At 38.2% G+C, this 20172-nt stretch overlaps 1 protein-coding gene across 2 annotated transcripts in view; it reads right to left on the reverse strand.

Annotated features, from left to right (window-relative positions):
* NCF4 (neutrophil cytosolic factor 4) overlaps window positions 1–20172 on the reverse strand; it is a 56904-nt gene that overhangs the window by 6978 nt on the left and 29754 nt on the right. The window contains exons 2-6 of one of the 2 annotated variants that reach the window (XM_017823380.1): window positions 4954–5050; window positions 4043–4133; window positions 1749–1833; window positions 420–573; window positions 50–120 (exon numbers count right to left, since the gene is read on the reverse strand). In XM_017823380.1, the coding sequence (XP_017678869.1) occupies window positions 50–120; window positions 420–573; window positions 1749–1833; window positions 4043–4074 (342 nt within the window). In that variant the 5' untranslated portion in view covers window positions 4075–4133; window positions 4954–5050. The remainder of the gene's footprint in view (window positions 1–49; window positions 121–419; window positions 574–1748; window positions 1834–4042; window positions 4134–4953; window positions 5051–20172) is intronic. The other variant, XM_017823381.1, reaches the window with a different exon arrangement.

A 20172-nucleotide genomic window follows, 5' to 3' on the forward strand; every position in this document is an offset into this window, starting at 1 on the left:
AAATATCTGCAGTGCTCAGTGCATTTTCCACCTTAAAATTAAGTTTTACCTTCATGTAGACATTTAGGATAGGAATCCTGTTCTCAGCAATTTCCCTTTTGGCACCAACAAAAACTTTTCCTGGAAAATATAAAACCTGTGACAGTTATTGAAGAAAAAACAAAGGAGGTTGTCAGAGAAATGAAGCAATCAGGAGAAAATAGGATCTCCAAGAAAATACATATTTTCTAAAGCATTTTATGTTTCTAAATGAACTTTACCACAAGTGAAGGTACTGCCAATGGAGCTTGACTTCTCTGGCATCTACAGCTGGGAACTAGTTCCTTGTCACAACTAGTTCCCTCAATGAATTCCTCTTTGGGACAGCCTGGGGCTGATAAAGCTGCTAATCATGGAAAGACTTGGTAGTGACAGCTTACCTGGCAATACAGGGAGCGTGCAGGTGAATGGGCCATTATCACTCTCTGGCCCATATCTCTCCTCTAGTTTGGTGTGCAGGGCATAGAACTCACGATAGCGTCGGAAAATCAAGTATCTGCCACGACCCTTAAGCTTTACTTCAATGACAAACATCTGAAACAGAGAAGAGAGATTCAGGCTGATATTCATACTCATAAATACTTACCAAATGAAAGTAAGGCAATAGGATCATAAGATCAGTGCTCCATTAGAGGGAATATTCTCTTAGGGGCAGAGTGGAAAGCAAGCTTTCAGTTAAGCATCTGCAGACTCAAGAACTAGAAAATAACAAGTTAGCACCAGTGTGGCATATTTGTGGGTCTGGATTTCCCATGATGCATATCCCTGTGGCTGCTTTACTTTATGTTATATAATCTTAAAAGGAAACATGAAATGACTAGATTCTACTTTATGCTTACACACATTCCCTCAGTGACAAACAAAACACATTAGGGAGGTAAATACAAATATTTTACAGTGAGATGCTTTGGACACCTAAGTCTATAGACAGGCCTCTAAATGAATCGATTTTCAGAATTGAAAGCATTCATACTTCTTTTTGACTTTAAGGTACACAATTTCAGAAATTATGGTCTGACTGCCTCCAACCAGTATTTTATTTCTTATCTCCTGACAAAATTGCTTTGCTCTAAAGAAACCTATGATTTCCATACACTGACCTTTGAGTCACACTGCAGCCAGATCCTTCAGAAAACATAAAGACAGAGCAATCAAACATCACTACATTCCAGACTAAAACCTGTGTACTGCAGTGGGAAGGGTTTATGAGCAAAGTCTCCAGCAGAAGTCAGACTGAGCTGGTCATATTCAAAATCTTCAGAACCTTAGTGCTTTTCCCTACTATTCCCTTCTTGTGTGCTCTTTCATATTTTATTAATATGCTATCTTCTGTGGAGATGGGAGCATCCTAACTTGCCAGTACCAAGGAATAATGACTCTACCCTTCTACCCTTCTTGAACTCCTTTACCACTCTCTTCAGCAAAGGTACAGCACTCCAACAGGAAAAGAATTGGAGATTAGGTAAGAATTTAGAAAACAAGTGATATTAGAGGATACCTCTGTCACATTTCACTCAGAAAATAATTTTTTAGACTAAATCTATGATAGACTATCCTCCATTCTAGAAAAAAACAAGCACTGAGAAGTTTTCCACATGGAACTATTCATAGCAAAAAGCAATTACACCAGATTAACTGCATTTTGCTTCCCACGACCAAACCAGTCACAGATGAAGGCATATAGAGATAGAATGAATCACCCTTCTTACAAAGTAGTTTGTAAAGCCTTTCTTCTCCTCAATATCTGCAATGTTAGCTGAAACAGGTACATCATCTGGAAGCTGGTCAAAATCACTGTCAAGCAAGAACAAAAGATTTAGGTTACTCATATTGGTATTAGCCTTTGACATCTCTGTGCCATACATAACAAAGGCAATATCACATTATCTACTGTCAAAATCAAGAAGCTAGAAACTTGTAGTGTCTTTCTCTTCCTCTGGAGGCCTGATCTCAAGATTTCAAGTTTCTGTAAGTTCAGCAAAGTCGGTGACCACTGTGAGGATTCAACACGCCTGAAAATCACCCTTATCATTCCTAGGCTTTCTAGAGGAGCAGAACTGCAAAAAAAAAAAAAAAATGCTTGAGCTGCTAAGCTTTTCCTTCGAAATGTGATCAACTGTGGATGCATTCTTAATCCTTCCTACAGCATTTAGAAGACTTATAGTAATAACTCTGCAGCAGTATATCTTATTCTAAGGAGATCATTATATATCATGATTTATGCTGTTATTATTACTGCATTACTGTAGGGAATAGGAAACAGTTTTGAGAAAAGAGCTAGTTGTGCTAGGTGCTGTAGAAACTGACAGCACAAAGCTAATTCCTAAAAACCTTACACTCCGCCTGCAAGATGCATACAATGTACCTTGTACATATAAAATAAGAAACAAAGGATAAGCACAAGCAGAAAAAGAGTAAAGAAAGACAAACATAGTATTATTATATATCATAACTAGTGGTGCCTGCACCAGCTGTCAAAATGTTGTCACATTTTCTTGTAAACATCACAATAAAGCAAACTCTTAAAGAGGCTTTAAAAAAGAATGAATAGGCTAGCAAACATTTACAGGGAGATCTCTCAGTCACAGGAGATAAGATTCATCACAGAATCACAGAATACTCTGAGTTGGAAGGGACCCACAAGGGTCATTGAATCCAGCTCTTAAGTGAACGGCCCGTATGGGGATCAAACCCATGACCTTGGTGTTAACCTTCACAGCAGACAACCTGAAGTAAGAGCAAAGACATTTGTTCGAAAGTGTCAAAAATGTGTGAAGGAACATATGATAGTAGGCAGGGTTAGAAAAAGCTTTGCAGATCTTAGAAAGTATTGGATTTGAAGCAAAAGAGAAGGAAGGATCCTTGCAGGAACACCTAAAGAGCAGCCATAGGAGGGAAACAACTGAGCTGTAGACAGCTTAGGCCTTGAATTTGAGCAGTTACAGCTATGAGATTGTAAAGGAATGTAAACAGTGAAGATGAAAAAACAGAAAAGGAAGAAGAACTGCAGTAAATAACAGGTGTTGTTTTGAGAGTTGCCAGCACGTGAAGGAATGCTGACCACCTATTAGAAAAGGAGCTTAGGCATGTAAACAAGAACACTTAACCAATGAGATATGGCATATTTGCACGTGGACAGAAGGAAAAGACTATAAAACTAAGCCTTCTGTAAATAAAGTGCTCGCTGCCTGTCAACTGACCGAGTGTGCGTTTTTTCGGCCACTGCAGCCATATTACTGCAAAGTCATATTACTTGTCTATAATGTCCACACAACATAACAGCAAGGATTGGCAGGTGCTTTTTTGTCTGTGACCTTCTCCCTGGTACAACAGCTTTGACAAGCAGAAGACAAATTCACCTTTGCTTCAGTCTTATAATTCAGTGTTGTTAGAGGGGTATTTGTATTAACACCTAAGTAAAAAGCATCAGGAATGAGGAAAAAAGGGTAACAAATGAGGTAGAGAGAAACTTTTAAAAGGATCATCTAAGAAATTCCAAGCTGACATAATGTTAAATATTCTGATAATACAAAAAAAAAGCTGTCAGTTCTCTCGGTTTATCCTGCCAGAAGAATATCCCAAGCAGGTGTTTCCATTTGAAAGGATGAAGTAATGATGCAAGGTCTTCAATAGTTTGCTGTTCGAGGAGAATGCCGTGAATCAGCACCACCCACAACACAGTAAATACTATCCCTTACTGTGAAGAGGGATGTGGTTATGGAGATAAAATTAGTCATATCACAAACCCCAGTAAAAGGGAAACTGTTTGTAGCTATAAAAAGGACAATTACCCATTATGGCCTAGGTGCTGACTATTCCTCACAAAAAGAAGAAAGTCCACTCCAACCTAAGAAATGGGCTGCTCCACACTGAGTGGCCTAATAGTGTGGAAGCTAGGATAACAAGAAGAATCACCAAAGATGCTTGCATCCAAATCAAACAAACAGATCACAGCAGTTACATGAGGCTTGTGGGGGAGCAGGAGGAGGGAGAGACACGCTACCTCTTTTCTCGCAGCTGTCGGGGAAGAGACATGGGTTCAGCTTCTTGAATCCAGGTGGCTAAGCTCTACTCCTCTGCTTCTTGGGCAGTCCCTGGTTGAATAGGATGAACAAACTCAAATTCTTCCTGCGTGAAACAAGACTCCTTTGCAAGGCCTCAGAGATCTTTTTTTAATGTTTCAGTGTCAGACGATTTCTCCTGCACCTCCCCACCCCCACAAGATTGAGGAAGTACCAGAGAAAAAACAGTCATAAAGAAAGACTGTTCTGTGATGTCTGTCATGTATCAAAACTGCCACAGTTGAGAAACCAGAAGTCCAACAAAAAGCAGAAACTATTAGCCACATATTCTGTTGTCCACCTCACCACCAGAACATTTGCCTCTGTTGAAAGCCAGCATGAATGGGCTCAACAAATTCTGTTTTTTCAGCTAAAATGTCCCCATATGAATCCCTACACTAATGTTCGTAAGCTAGGATGAATACTTCTGATCCCTTCTTGAGGCTCTGTGATTCCTGAGAACCCTCCTTTTCATGGACCAAGAGCCAGGAGGTGGAGCTAAAGAATAAATTTTCAAATGGGAACAGAAAGTGTCATCAGAAAATTCAACCTTGTCAAACATATGGGTACCAGGGTATCAGACACAGGAGACGAGCTTTGAAGGATGGATCAATGTAAGGGAGATGTGAGTCCTTGAAAGATAGAGACCTTTTCAGCTTCATGCACTCAAAACAATCCACATTTGCCACATACAGAGATAAGGTAATGGCTCACTCTGCCTTGTACTCAAATGGTAGTGATAGAGCATTTGTATAAAATCAGCTGACAATTTTTCAAGAAGAAAATAAAAGCAAGAAAGTGATGAGGAAGTCATCATTTGCTAACACTGTAGATAAGTTGCAACACAGCTTATCCGCCTTAGTCAAAAGCTGTCATGGGTATCTGCCTCTCCATTTCAGACTCTTCCATTTTCATGTTCAATACGTATTTGCTTCCTTCTCCTCCTTCCGCTGTCAAGCACAAAAATTCCCATCTGAATGGACAAAAAATCAACTGGCATCCTTCAAAATAAAATTCTATTTACAACTGTAATTATCAGCCTTGAGAGTAACTGCATTTCACTGCATTTTAATGAAGTAAACTCTTCACCCATCTCTTTTTTGTGGGTAACTGAAGGCACCATTATAGAATTGGAGAGGGGAGATCAGAAGTGACCTCCTCTGATCACCTCTTGATCAGAAGTGACCAGGAGAACCTACAAAATTCTGAACTGCATTTTCTGAGTGCTACTCTGAGCTTCCAACACAGACTTAGCAGGGCTGTTTTAAGTGATGATGTTGGACCTAAGTATTTCCACAGAACTTCACACTGATGTATACTCTGCTTTCTTGATTAGGCCTGCTAAATGTGCAATCCTCATGTAACCCTAAATCAGATTCATTATACTCTTCCCTTGAGTGAGAGAGACAATAATCAAGTTTTATAACTGCAGTCCTCTTGCTCTCTCCTGACATTCAGAAGGAAATAGGAAGAGATCACCTCGACCAGAATTCTTAATCACAATATCAATGTATACGAACTCATGAAAATTCAGGGGAGCCCTCCTGACACACACAAAAAGATGTGGAAAGCACAAGACCTGTGTAAACTTTAATAGAAGCAAAAGAGAAAGGTGCTTCTAAGGTACCTTTCTATTTGATGAACATCATAGTTTTGATAAGAAAATTGTAAAAAGGTTATTCTAATGTTTTCAAATCTCTTGGAAGAGAATATAGATACAATGCACATACATTTTTTTTAGTAGACAGAGGATATGACATAATGCAAAAATACTTGCTCATTGTTTACTTGGAGATGTGGCTTTTTAAGAACAAGTCAACAGACAACCTCACAGACAAATTGTCTATGCAACTGCTTTGCTGTAAGCAAAAAACAAATTGAGAGCAGCTCAATTCCACTACTCTCTACTTGAGGTTACAGCCAGTAATAATACTAACCTGATAGAACAATGCTAAACCTGCTAAGAAAGTTTATGATTCTGCAATGTATTCTTGTTCTAAACTCAACCAGAGCCAAGACTTTCTTTTCTGACAAAAGGCAAATTACTACCTCAGAAGATTGCATAGCTGATTGATTAGAGGAATCACCAAGGCTGTGAGACTAAGATTGGAAACACTGCTTTGCCAAATCAGTGCCTCAACTACCATCAGTTTTCTCTCCATTCCTTCTATTGTGCTACTGTAGCAGAAGTAACAGTTTCTGTTATTTAGGCTGAGAAAATAGTCTGGGTCTAGTCAAATCCACATGCTCTCTCTGCTAAAATAATTACTTTATGAATGAAATAAATGTCCATTACAAAACTGATACCTTAATGACAGTACCCACATCAAGAAATATGCCTTTACTAGAAAAGTAACCAATGTCATCAGCTGACATGGTCAACTCCCAGTTTTGAGAAAACCCACCGATACACCGTGTCTGGCAGAGTCATTATGGCCCTATGCACCGGCCCTTATACATATGCAAGAGAAAGCAGACATCCATCCAAGTGCAAGAAATAGGAACAAATTAATTAATTAAAGGAGACTACTAAGAAAATCCTCAGATAACTGAATCATGACCATATGCTGACACCATTACACACCTATTCACAGTGTGAGAAACAGAGACCCAGTCGGGTAATTTTTCCAATCAGAATTTATTATATGATAAAAGCAATTTCAGCGCTGGGTGATCAGGGAAGGGGTCCAACAACTCCCAACGCCTGTCACTCCCAAAGAAGATAGTTGTTCTACATTTATTTCCAGCTACTTCATGAATATTCATTATACATAAGCATAAACATTACACATTGTTAAGTCAGACATTCAACAGATGTTTTTTTAACAAGAATGTTATCTATAAGCATCCCTAATATATTGTCAAATCAGACACTCTGCAGATGTCTGCTTGCTATCTATACAAAGTTATAAATTTCAAGAAAGGTCCTATTATCTATCTAACTAAACAAAATTGTCTCACTATAAATCCTACACAAGGTAAAAGGGAGGTAACTTGTTTTATCTCTTTATAGGGGCCCAATCAAGTTTTACGACTTGTTTTTCTTTTCTCTCCAGGTCATATTGACCCTTCACTGTTTCCTCTTAATCAACTCGAATTATTTTCTCAGTTTATCACANTTATCTCTTTATAGGGGCCCAATTAAGTTTTACGACTTGTTTTTCTTTTCTCTCCAGGTCATATTGACCCTTCACTGTTTCCTCTTAATCAACTCAAATTATTTTCTCAGTTTATCACAACAGTTCACAACCTACTACATTATTTTAGACGTATACCTGTGAGCTGTGAAATCATGGTCTTCCATCTAATGTACAAGTTGTTAGAAAATACAAGGATATCCAGCACCTTGGAAACCTGAGAGTATCAGCTATAACCGAACCAGAGCAAGCATGGAATTTTAGTGAAAAATAAGAATGTAGTCCCAAATCACTAAAGATACGTGAACCACTAGTAAAAGGTAAATCAAAAGAACCACAGCAGAAATACTCAGTTGAGTCAAGTTCTGATGACAGCACTACATACCATCTCTACTAGGACAGCACTACTATACCATTTTGTCTGTGCATGTCTGTACCCTCTAGAATAATGGCTTCTCTCTGGTGCACCTAACATTAGAAAAGCATTGTGTGGTTATGCTCACCAGCCATAGAATAAATCTGTTAAGTGATAGGATAAAGCAAACAAGAATAACATTTTTAAAATATGTCTGATCTCACCACAGATTAATCTGTAAAGGAAAAAATGTTTTAACAATCACTGCAAGCAAGCTGAACATCAAGTAGAAACACATCGGCTTGCAAGATACTTACATTCAACATTTTGTTTTCAAAGGTTACATGGAATATTTGTTTCTGTACCATACACATCATTAACAGTTGAGCGTTTTGACCCCTGGGTTGCTTGAGACTGAGCAGCACCTGTGATAACACTGATTTTGGGTTCTTTAATAATACTTGTACATATATTTCTTTTATGGTTACCATCAGCTTGACAGTATGCTTTAATAGACTTTTACAATATTTATTTTCAAATATAGAGATGTTTAAACTCACTATTACAGCACATGAATGATTAATTACAGCTCCGCAAAATATTTGGACAAAAGTTACATAAGATAAGCTACTCATGTCTGCCCTGCAATCTTCAGAGCTTTTTTGCAGGTAGTGCTCCAAAATACTTAGGAGGCCTAATGGGAACAAGACCCCCTTTCTTTGCTATATGCTTTCAGGACAGCTGAAAATAAACCCATTAAAAAAAAAAAAATGAAGTTGTCCTACCTTTCTGAACTTCTTGGGAAAAAAACAAAGAGGACATAAGTTGAGCTGATTGGTTTTGTATTATTCATTAGATAACAACTCAGCTCATAATGTCTGAGTGCATGGATACTCTCCCGGTCACACATTGTGTTAGGAGGAAAAAAGGCACAGGAGTATAGATATATAGAGATTTGGAAGTTTGCTTTGACTTAAATCTGGACACAGCTTCCTTTACTGCTTTTTTAGGGTGAAAAGTAACCAGTAGTCATTTATAAAAAAGGACTCTGTTCATGCCCTGCTGATATAAACACAACTAAATAATCCATCTTGAACTAAAGAAATTTAAAGGTCAGCATCTAACGCTGTTCCTGGCAGTGAATTTAATGGTGCCATTTCTAGAATAAATTACTACTCGACATGAAAGGGCTTTACAGAACCAAATATTAAAGAAAGAGCAGCCTTTTTTTAAATGACATTTTTCTCAAAACTTCAAACTAAATCACGTACCTGAATCTTGGCTTTTGCACCTCTATTGCTTTAGCAAAGCAAGGAGTGAGTATTGCAGGGAAAAAAAACACTCTGAAAAGTGAGGTTTTTCTTTAGACCTTATCAGCTATATTGGAAATATGCATTCAACAGTGCCATTCTGGCATTTGATAGTTCATGACGCAATAGCCAGATCTTGTCACCTTTTCTTACGTAGAGCAATATCACAAGTAGTATTATGATCTTCCTCACAGTGGAAAACAATTCTTCTTTTAAAATAAACCTGCTTCCTTTAAAAATACTTTAACAATATATAGGATTTCTCTCTGACATAGTAGAATAACTTGGATTGGAACAGTTAGAAAAGTTACTTCTCCTTAATGAGCAATCGGGCTTTCTATTCTTGCATAGCTCGGGTGGATATTGACACCCAGGACTAGGCTAAGTGAGAAAAATGGAAGCTCAGGAACAGCAACAGAATGTTCCTTCATCCAGATAGCGTATCACTTCCAGGATAAGAGGCAAATAAGGAAGATATAGGGCAGAGCTTGTCACTACTATTGTGCATGACAGATGGGGGCTGGAAGTATCCCTGTCAGCTACATCAATGTCAAAATCTGGTAACTGGCCATTGCAGACAAAGAAGTAGGAAAGAATTTCTAGGAGAGCTATGTCTACAATCATTCCTCCAGAAGTTTAAAACCTAGTTTTAGTGCATAGCAGCAGTGCATCTTTGTGGCAGGAGAGTCTTTGTGTTTAAAGTCTCCTAATCATCTTGAGAATCAAAACTCTGTCAGAGTTATTGCTGCTCAAGACAAAGAAAATCCTGCTTCATCTATTTCACAAGTCCAAAAGACCTGTTAAAATTACTCAAAAAAAAAAAAAAAATCACTGAACTTTCCCAAGTTGCAAAATAGAGTTGGGATTTGCTAAAATTTGTGCAGTGCTGCATTCAAACCATCCTACACTGTTACTAACAGCTTAATTTCCCCAACCATTTGACAAAATTCTGTGACCAAATTCCTTTTACTTAATTTAGAAAATTTAGATGAGTGCCTTTAGTTAAGTGAAGTTTTCTGAACAGTGAACAGAGGTACCACTGGCCAGTAAATCAGACCTCAAGTGGGCCAATTCCACCTGTGAAGGTTTTATCTGTCCCCTAGGAATATACATAAATTATAAAATAGTTATATTCCCAGTTTTGTCACCTCAGGTTTCTAAAGGTAAGGAATTAAATCTGTCCCTTACTGTGGACCTAGTTATTACTGGTACAAAGGTACCTTCCCATTCGGGACTCAGCTATATTTGGATATGCACTTTTACACTGGTATAATTGTCTTTACCCTAGGGGAGTTGTACTACTTAAGCTACACTGATATAGTCAAAGAAGCACAATTTTCTGGTGCAGAAATATCCAGTCTGCTCATTATAGAGAGTTTATTTTCTAATGGTTCATAAATTGGGACAATATTCCTTAATAAAATCAGGGGGCAAGGGGGCTACAGATTAGGATAGGCAGGCAAGTGGCAAATATAGAGGCAATAAATATCAAGGTCCTGTAATTTTCAAAATTCTGCCAGTATTCCTCACAGTATATACTTACAGCCTGTCTCATCTGCTGCCTCACCTACTGGTCATTTATTGCCTTTATTTCTTGAAAGATAAACTTGTAGAATGAGTCCGCCAATTACCATACTAATAAGAAATTCAATCCCAAATCAGTGGTCAGTCTGTCCATTTCAAGTGTGGAAGGCTGGAGTTTGTGTCTCACATACCTCAAAAGGCAGAAGGCTGCCTTGTTATGTGAAGCCAGGTCTAAATAAGAGACCTTTCAACTGCCACAGCCACTTCAGCCACTGGCTTGCTATGTGTGATTCCTTCTGCCTTAGCTCTGCCACCTGTAAAACAGGGCTGACTAATACTTTTCTCATGAGGGTGAAAGTGAGAAGGAAAAATGCTCAATAGAGGTATAATTCTTTGGGAAATTCAGGTGAAAAGGGAGAAACTACAGCCATTATCCTCAGCAACCCACCTGCACTCAAAATCACCTGCAGTGCAAACAAAAAACAATATAAAAATGTAGTTCTTTCCAAACGTGCCAGTAATGCTCCAATGCCAGGCCTTAGAACAGATGCCCAAACCCTTAAAAAAGACTGTAGTGGCTAAACTATCACATATGTTAAACAGCAGTAGCTAATGGGCCTGTCCCACCATGGAAAAGAACAAGGAAAGGAAACTAAGAACAGCTTTCTGCCTAGAGTGCTACCTAATCTGGGAATATCATTCTGCTGGAAGATTGCTTCAGTAATCTGAGCCAAACAAAGGTAGTGGGGGACTGTGAAGTTGTGATTTCAAGAAATGAGTATGTGGTGATGGTATCAGCTTAGGAAATTCCCTGTCCTCACATACTCTTGTTTTTTCCTGCCCCACAGCATGGCACGTCTGAGGCTCTGCTGCAAAATACATCAGCTAGCTAATCCAGCTGTAAAAACATTTTTTTCTAAACTGCAGATCAATTTCCCAGCCCAGTTCACAGCACAGACATCAACAGGGAGAAGGACTGAGGAGGAATACATTAAACCAGCACTGCCTGATAACTTTGTCTTACAAAGGCACTTGGAAAAACACAGCGAATGTATGTGTGCACATGTACATCTCCAAACAATTCATTTATGTCTCCTAACAATCCATCTCCACATACAGATACTAATGTAACCTCTTTCACACATATGCTTCAGGGCAACACAACATTGGTGTGGCAAGAATTTTACTACTTTTATGAGGTAAGAAAGAAGCCAAAACACACACTCTAACCATGACTTCTTCTGTAATAGCTTTTCTGAATGAGATAGCTGCTACTGAGATAGTATCTATAGAATCCAGTCCTTGAATAGCTGCTACTCTCTACTTCAGTGCCTTTGCCCTGTTTGCCTGCACTTTATTTATTTTTCCAGATTTCACTACAAACAACTTGTATAAGCTGTTGCATGACGTAAATGTAGTGCCATAACAGTGGATTTCTCATCAGGAATCAGACCACAGGAAGGTAGAGAGGAAGGCAGAAAATTATGTCAGCAGCACTTCATGACTGAAAAGCACCTTCCTTGTGAAAAGGCAAAGAATAAAAAATCTTCAGAATAAAGGAAAAGCAGGAAGTGAAGGGGGGAGGAAGGGAATAAAAACCAAACATCCCTGTTACTAAAACATGCAATAAAATCTATTTACTACCCAAACAATTTTTACTCCAAACCAGCCAGTTATGACACTCTCAGATATGTCTGCTGCAAAACAGTAAAAGGTAGAGGGGGATTGATGTCCCGTTCCAGTTCTTTCTGTTCCGCGTCTCGCCTCTTGAGTTCTGCTGAATGTGACATTTTTCCCTGGCACCTAATACACAGAACTCTGCTGCTAATTTTATGCACAGAATTCTCAGGCTGAGTAATTTGAGGCCAGAGACTCTTCCAAGAGCCTGCCAGGCAGAGTGCACACCCTTCAACACTGCTTCTGCTGTAGAGAAATGGGGGATGGGAGAAGGAAATGAGCCAAACAAGAAACAAAAAACAAGCTTCCAAACTTGTCCAAGATGTTTTGCTGATTTTTGGCTCTTAGATCTACCAGAGATCTATCTCCAGCTCTCTCTGTCCTGTTTGTCAACAGATGGTCCAGTGGATTTCCCAGCAATTACAAAGACTCATTTAACTTAAGATGCACACTTTTCCCCTTTTTTCCCACATTAGATTATGTCTGGCTGCTCTAAAACTAAATCAAGCTTTTGGACACAATGCTCTTTTAATACTACCCTGATGAGATAGAGTAAGAAGTGATTTCTGCTATATTATAATCAAGGATTTAAAAGAGAATCTGGTTTCTCTTTTCCCCACCCTAGTTAACATCTCTGCATCTCACAGAGATAGCCTGCACTGTAATATATTCCACTAAATGAGGATGAATAAGTAACCTTAAAAATATGGGCTGATGTATTTAAAAGGGGATTGAACCTGATGTATCCCCATTAACTGACCAGAAAAGGCTTTATGCCAGATGCTCCTCTTTGCTTCCAGCTAACTGAAGAAATCTTTACTGATGCCTTTTATTGGAATCATCTACTTTCCACAGTAGAGAAAGTATTGAATTAGATCCATTTTCAATACTACTTACTTCTACTTTGGTGCCAATAATGCTAGAAGGAGAAAATACCACACCACTGTCTTCTCCCCACTCCAACTTTCTTTCTCTTGACAATATCCACAACACATAGTCAGTGGACTTCAGGTTAAAAAGAAAAACAAAAAAGAACTTTGATAATGGAATTATAATAACTTCTCCTACTGCAAACACTTCATGCCAGAACAAAATAAACTGCACTGCCTAAAGACTTCTTTAAATGGTACAGCATCCTCCTCACTAATGCTTCTCTGATAATTATGTTGACCAGCAGTATCAAGTAGAAACCTGGTCTGAGACTAAATGAAATCTTTCTCAAGAATTTGAGAAGAGCTGGGACTTCTTTTACTGTTGTTCAGCTGCAAGAGAATATCACAAGCTTTAGCGTCCAGAGAACTTTCTTAGCAGTTTGTCCCATCGTGAAATATATGCCTGTGTAGAGAGAAGAAGGGAAGAAGGACTGGGAAGAGGAATGTAGTCCTTTATTCCATATCTGGGGTGTCAGATAAACAAAACATGAGGCGTAAAAGTCAGATAACTTCGTATACTGATCTGCTACACCATCAACATGTTCCACTGCAGAAAAAGAAGAGAATGAGAGGAAAAATAGGGACAATGCACAGCTGACAAAAAGAGGAACGTAGAAGAAAAAATAGGGATGTGTAGAAACATCAAATGTAAGGAAGGATTGGGAAGAATCCATCTTTCCTCTAAAAAAGTGCAGTGTATTTCTAAACTTGACCCACATGTGTCTGGCTATCTAATTTATGAGACATGAAGCTGACCAGCCAGCAGGCTGGCCATAAATTATATCTCTTAGATACACCAGGATAATTTACATTAGGAGATAAGAAGGGGAAACTGATGAATAAAAATTTTGATCTTACCTTTCAGGGAGCTGCCTGGAATATACTGTGTTGGTACCTAGAATTCTGTAGGTGTCCTGAGGTGGTAATATGCCTTGCCAAGACCTTTCCATTAAAAAGCTATAGATCACAGCCTTTTTTCCACTGTCTGACAGCATGTCTGCCTAGCACAACTATACTTTCAGATCCACAATATATGTGATTTTGCAGACCAGGCTTAAGTAAAGGCTATCTTTGTTTAGTGCAAAAAAGAAAAGACCGATAGGGAGATATAACTGTTAATCCAACTAAACAAAGTGGGATTAAAGAGAAAACACAGCTAGACCCTTCTCCTAGGTGGACAACAAAAGGACAGGAGACAGAATCTCAAGATGCAACAAGCAAAAAAATCTCACTGGACATAAGAAAAAAATAATTCAACATGACACTGGAACAAGGGCCTAGAATGGCTATGGGATCTCCATCTGGGGAAATGTGCAAACTTTGACTAGACAAACTTGTCCTATCCTTTATATTAGGTCAGCTTTGAGCAATTCATTGCACAGATCACATCCAGTGGCCCCTTCTAACCTTATTTGTTCTATATTCAGATATCAGATGCTATCTTCAGCTAACCAAAGTCTCCATCAGTTACTGGTCAACTTATCCAAAACAATCTGCTTGACCTAAACTAAAATCTCACATGTATTTGGCAACTGTGAACACTTCAGATAGTCTATAGAACTGTGCTATAAAATTAAATTTCTTGTATAAAAAGAAAAAAAAAGCAATGGGAGGAAGGAATGGGAGGAAAGACAAGTTCTAAAACCAACGCTTCTAAAGTCATTACTTTAATAACTTCATAGCCAAATGTATTGATGGATATTCTCAGATTGGATTGCCAGGAAGAAGCAATCAACTGATCTACATGCCTTGCTTATACTACCTACCTCATGCATCTGAAAATACTTTTCTCTTTGAACTCCAACTTTTCCTTCTTCATCATTTTCCCCTTATGGTGCTCATCCCTCTCCAGGCCCATCTTCTTCCTCAACCTGCCTCCCTCTTCACATCACCTTTTATTGTCCTTTTTGATCCCAATCTCACCCTTTATTCTTCTAGTCTTGAATCTCTGAGTTGGAAAATAATTTCTTAAGGCAAAGAGAAGCTAATTATTTGGCTTTGGGCCTGCTTCTGCTTTGTCAGCTCCCTTGTCATCAAGTCTATCAAGTGTGTGGGGAAGCTTTGGAATGACAAAGAAAGCCATAAACTGACCCGGTAATCCCAGGGAAAACCTGGTCTGCACTAATGATACTTGTAAAATAATCAGGGGAGCTAGATGCCTAAAGTTCCTCAGAGCAGCCTTCCTCAAATGTCGCCTGACACATCAAGTATTTAGTGCTCAGAATGGGGAGAGGAGGGAAATATGTCTGCCATGAAAATGAATAGAGCAAGCACTAGACCTGCACTAATTTTATTAACAATTAATTAATTGCTAATTAATTAATTGCTAATTAATTAATTGTAATTAATAAACTTCTTCAGGTTTTCTTTTGCCTTAGTAGCTTGGCTCCCATTACCCTCAGTCTCTTTTTTCCTGCTAATGTTGTGGCCTTTAGACATCAAGAGTCATAGTGTAAGAAATAAAAGGGTAATAGGCACTTAGCATGCCTGGCTATATGCCTGACACAGTGAAACAAAGGATGAAGAAAAATTTACACAACTTGAAATTGAACTCTTTAGGCTGTTAAGCAATGAACAATCAGAAAGTCTGCAGAGTTTTATGGATATACCTGGTTCAGAGAACAAGAATCACAGAAAATAACACTTTCACCATATAACTACATAACTCCAATAGGTATTTCAGAGATATAACTTGAAAAGTCAGGGACATTTTGCTCTCAGTTACAGAAAAGTCACTGTTGACATACATTTGAAGTCACTGTTGACATACCCCAGATACAGGGCTTACCAGTCCACCTACATCATGATGTAAATATACAAAGAGTTTATGAACATCAGAAATTTTTATACTAGAAAAATCGTTAGTTTCTCTCACTCTTGAATCCATATTTTGATTCATCAAAGCAGACCTGTATTTCTGCTCTGAATACTGTCTTTCCAATAGTTACAAAACAAAAAAAAATTTTAATACACGCTTGCCTTGGCAATACAGTTCACATTCTTACTGATGATTGTCTTATGCTTTCAAAGTCTATCAGATTTAGCTAGGCTAACAGCAGACACTCTACTTTTACATATAATCCTTCTTCAAATCTCAATAAACTCTTTGTTGAGATAATAGCCATCCAGCTGCTAAACTCACAAGATAATTAAACAGTCTGTGAAAGGACATTTCTTTTTAAGCAGATTTAAATTTTATCAAATGATTACTCCCTCTTAGTTTGAATAATAATTATTCAAATACTTTTTTCTTTTTAACCTTTTCTCACCTAAGTTCTGTCTTGGGCTCTTGGCCAATAAAAAACTAATCTGTATAGCAGACAGCAGGATAGCAGAAGGCGGCGTGAAGAAGGCAGGAAAAAAAGGCATTAAATAGTTGCTGGATTCTCATTTAGGTTACAAGTCTAGCTTGAGAGGGACTATTCACGGTTTAAAAGTTAAGGATAAAGAAGACTGTGCAAGATCACAGTGCCTTTGGCATAAGAATTGTTTCTCACTATGAGACATAGAAGTACAATACTTACAAAAGGCCCCAGTTACAGTTCAATATAGAAAATGTGATGCACTATAAAAAAAGTGAGAAGGAGCATCTGGGAAGAGAAACTTCCAGTAATTTCTAATAAGTCTATTCTGCAAATAAATATCTGTCTGAGTTTTCCTGTACTGATTTGGTTTGAGTCTCCATTTTTGACTGGACATATAAAGTACTGGTCAACACGTCTACTTTTACTATCCATAGGTAGATTTAAAAAGATGTGGTAGCCACGCTCTAAGAATTTACACTTGAATTAATGCTGCCACAGAAGTCCAAAGACTTTATACAAATGTGGCAGTCCTTAAGAAAGATATAATGGGGAAAAGGAGTTAACAATAGCTATTTTTAAAGGGCTAGCAAATTATCTAGAACTACAGGAGAAAGATGTTTGCTATATGCTATTGATTCCAGTCAAGATATCCTCTCCTTCACTTTGCAAAGTGAACAACTCCCTTAAATACTTACAGATTTGGCTTTCTTTTTCAAAGTGTCTATATCTACAAAAATTTCTTCTTGCCCAAAACCAACCTATTTATTTCTCTAAACTCGGACTGTATGGTGTGCTATCATTCTAAGGCAGACTTTAGCAGATGTTTTTGTTTTGCTGTCTCATCTTCAGGATCCTTTTAAGGAGCTATTAGTCTTTACGGTTCCCTAATCCCCCAACTAAATTTATCAGCAGTTGATTGCAGCCAAGAGTTAAGCTAAATTAAACTTTGAAATCCCTGTACAGTGTATCAGATGCACTTCTGGGGTAGGGAGCAGAAAGCTCCAAATGTTCTACTTATCAAAAGGTAGGAGAACCATGATTTTGTCTACAAGTTTTTCAAAGCTTCCATACATTTTTCAAGATGGCAACAATTTCCCTGATTTTATATGAGCAAGAACTCCACTGTGGAAACAATTTGTCATTTAACTCCACACCAGGTGTGTACATACATGCATACCCATAATTTTTCACATAGGTATATACTTTCCTCTGCAAATGTGTATATTGTATATGGAGGAGGTATGTACACATACACACTTAGGTTAAGGCTGCGTGCATGTTTGAGACATCTGGTCCAACTGACACCCATGGTGAAAAGGTATTTATCTACATCTCTCTCTCTCAGCGTGTTCCCCAGTCTTCATCCTCACACACTCAATCATTCCCTTGTTTGCTTCTCTTACACACTCATAAGTACTTATCAGAAGAGATATCTCTCCTGCCTTTAGTGAGTAATAATATACAGTGTTTTTAAAAATTTGCATGTCAACATCAATAGTTGGTTAGTTTTGATGACAACCTATAGTCATCCCTTATTATTTCAGAACTGTGAATTTTGTGGTTCTTCTGTGTCAGAAGATGGACACTTATGTATCCTTACATATATACACACACACTAAAAAACAAACAAAAAAACAACAAACAAAAAAACCAAACACCACAATAAAAAAAAAAACGCAAAACAAAAACCCAAACCAAAACATAAATAGGACAGTCCAGTACATACTCTTTCTTATAAAGAAAAAAGCACATGCATTAAATATGGAAGCTTAAGAGGAAATGGCATATGATAGAGATTTATTACCTGAGAGACAGCAATTGCAATCTAAAACATCAGTAGTTTTCAGAAGTCACTGATATCTAACAAGAGATCAGTACCCACATAGATTTATGGTGTCAATGAAGTCCCTAACAAATTGGCCTTTCGTCTACAAAGTAATTATTCAATGGTATTAATTGATCCCCATCGCACTGCAATTCCTGAGAAAAGCTCTAGAAAAGGGGTCTGGTGAAATCTCCATTAAAAACATCACAAGAGTCTCAACGACAACTGTGGAAGATGGTTCAGATCCTAAAAGGACAACTGAGTTGAGAATGCAGCTCCCTGGATGTAAAAGTAATTCTTGCAAACCAGGTTACACTAAACTGGTGAAATAAAAACAAACTTCCTCCCCAGAAACTTCATAGCATTTACTCTGAGGCCAAATCAAAGATTTGTTTCCAAAATCATTTGTCTATCCTTTCCATGAGTTGTTTTTTCTTAGGAGAGGAATTGTGTGTCTAAAGTGTGATTTCTGCTGTCTGTATTCCCATGGCTGCTAGAAACCGCCAGAAATGGAGCTGGGCACATCACATAAAGTGTCAGGCTAACAAATACCAACACAACAGCTCAGAGAAACAGACACTTTCTCCCACCTTCATCCTCCCATATCACACTATAAGAAAAGGGAAAAAATAAATCAACAGAAAACTAGCCAAAACCATATAAGGGGATCAAATGTGTCCTTCAGAAATGTAAGCTTATCTAAAAATAGGATGAAAGGCTAAGTAAGTCACTTGTTTTTACTCATAGCAGTAATAAAGGTTCTTGTAAGGGATTTGCACAAGTTCTGTGCTGTTCGAGTAGCATCTGCCTCCTCATTGCCGTGAAAAATGGTGGCGAGGATTTAGAGCATGTATAACCTGAGAGAGAAATCATCTGTCATTCCCTCACGGGGCATTAGCAAACTTTCCCTCTCCTGAGAGAAGGCAGAGCCACTCTCTTTTCCCTGTCTCTTGTGACCACAGCTTTAAGCATTGTTAAATATGCTTATATTTCATGTTTATGAATAATATTAATAATTGGAACAAATCCATCTCTATTAAGAAAGAGTAAAAAAAGCCCAGTTGAAAAGTGAAAACATGTTGTGCAATAAACAGGGTGAACCTGGTAGCAAAGGTCAAGTAACAAACAGATCCTCTGTGTGAAAGGGATGATCCCTTTGCTCCACCGAAGTCAAACTGCTGTCACAAGCAATACCTCTCACCATCAAGACCTAGAGCAACAAAAAAGGAAAGGATGGCCCATGCTGGAAGATATCATCCCAGGACAGGATGTAACAAGCAATTTCTTGTTCCACTGTACTGTGTGGTCTCATGTAAACAGGGGATTTCTTGGCGTTTCAGTTGTCTGCCCTTTAACAGGAGTAAGTGTTGGAAAAATGAGTTCTTAGGCAGCCAGGCGATAGTAATGGAAGACATGGAGGGGTGCTACCTCAGAGATCAACAAGGTTTTTAGTATGCTCTGATACTTGTTTTCTCCTTCCCCAGTTGAAGAGCAGAATTTTCAACAGAAGTGCAGAAAAATAACAGAGATGACACATTTCAAAGAGGCAAAATGCTGCCAACCAACACATCATTTGTGTCTTGTGGGTCTCTCCTTCATCCACGAGCAAGATATTAATGTTCAATTTTCTGAAATATTTCATTCTTCTTCGAGACAGCAGCTTCTATGTCCCACTGAGATCAAAACTCAAAGGCCCTGGGAGGCTACTGCCTCTTAAAAATAACTGTCAAAATACCATAACACGAGCTAAAAGTGCTGATGCATCTGTACCACATGCTGCGTGGATGCTCCACTTCTAGATAACAACCACTTCTTGATTACAAGCCTTCTTTTACCTACACAAGGAATATATATACAAACTTCTGAAAGGAGGAATGCAAAAATGCCTGCAGTAACGTGATTGCTATGAGAGATTGCCACTGTGAACCTTTTTGGGAAGGAGAAACAATACAAACATCCAAGAAAAAAAATTATGCCCATAATGAGGATCGATTCAGATGTGCATAA

This window comes from Lepidothrix coronata, unplaced genomic scaffold (genome assembly GCF_001604755.1).
Source record: "Lepidothrix coronata isolate B3197 unplaced genomic scaffold, Lepidothrix_coronata-1.0 Scaffold102, whole genome shotgun sequence".
In the NCBI taxonomy this organism is placed as follows: domain Eukaryota; kingdom Metazoa; phylum Chordata; class Aves; order Passeriformes; family Pipridae; genus Lepidothrix; species Lepidothrix coronata.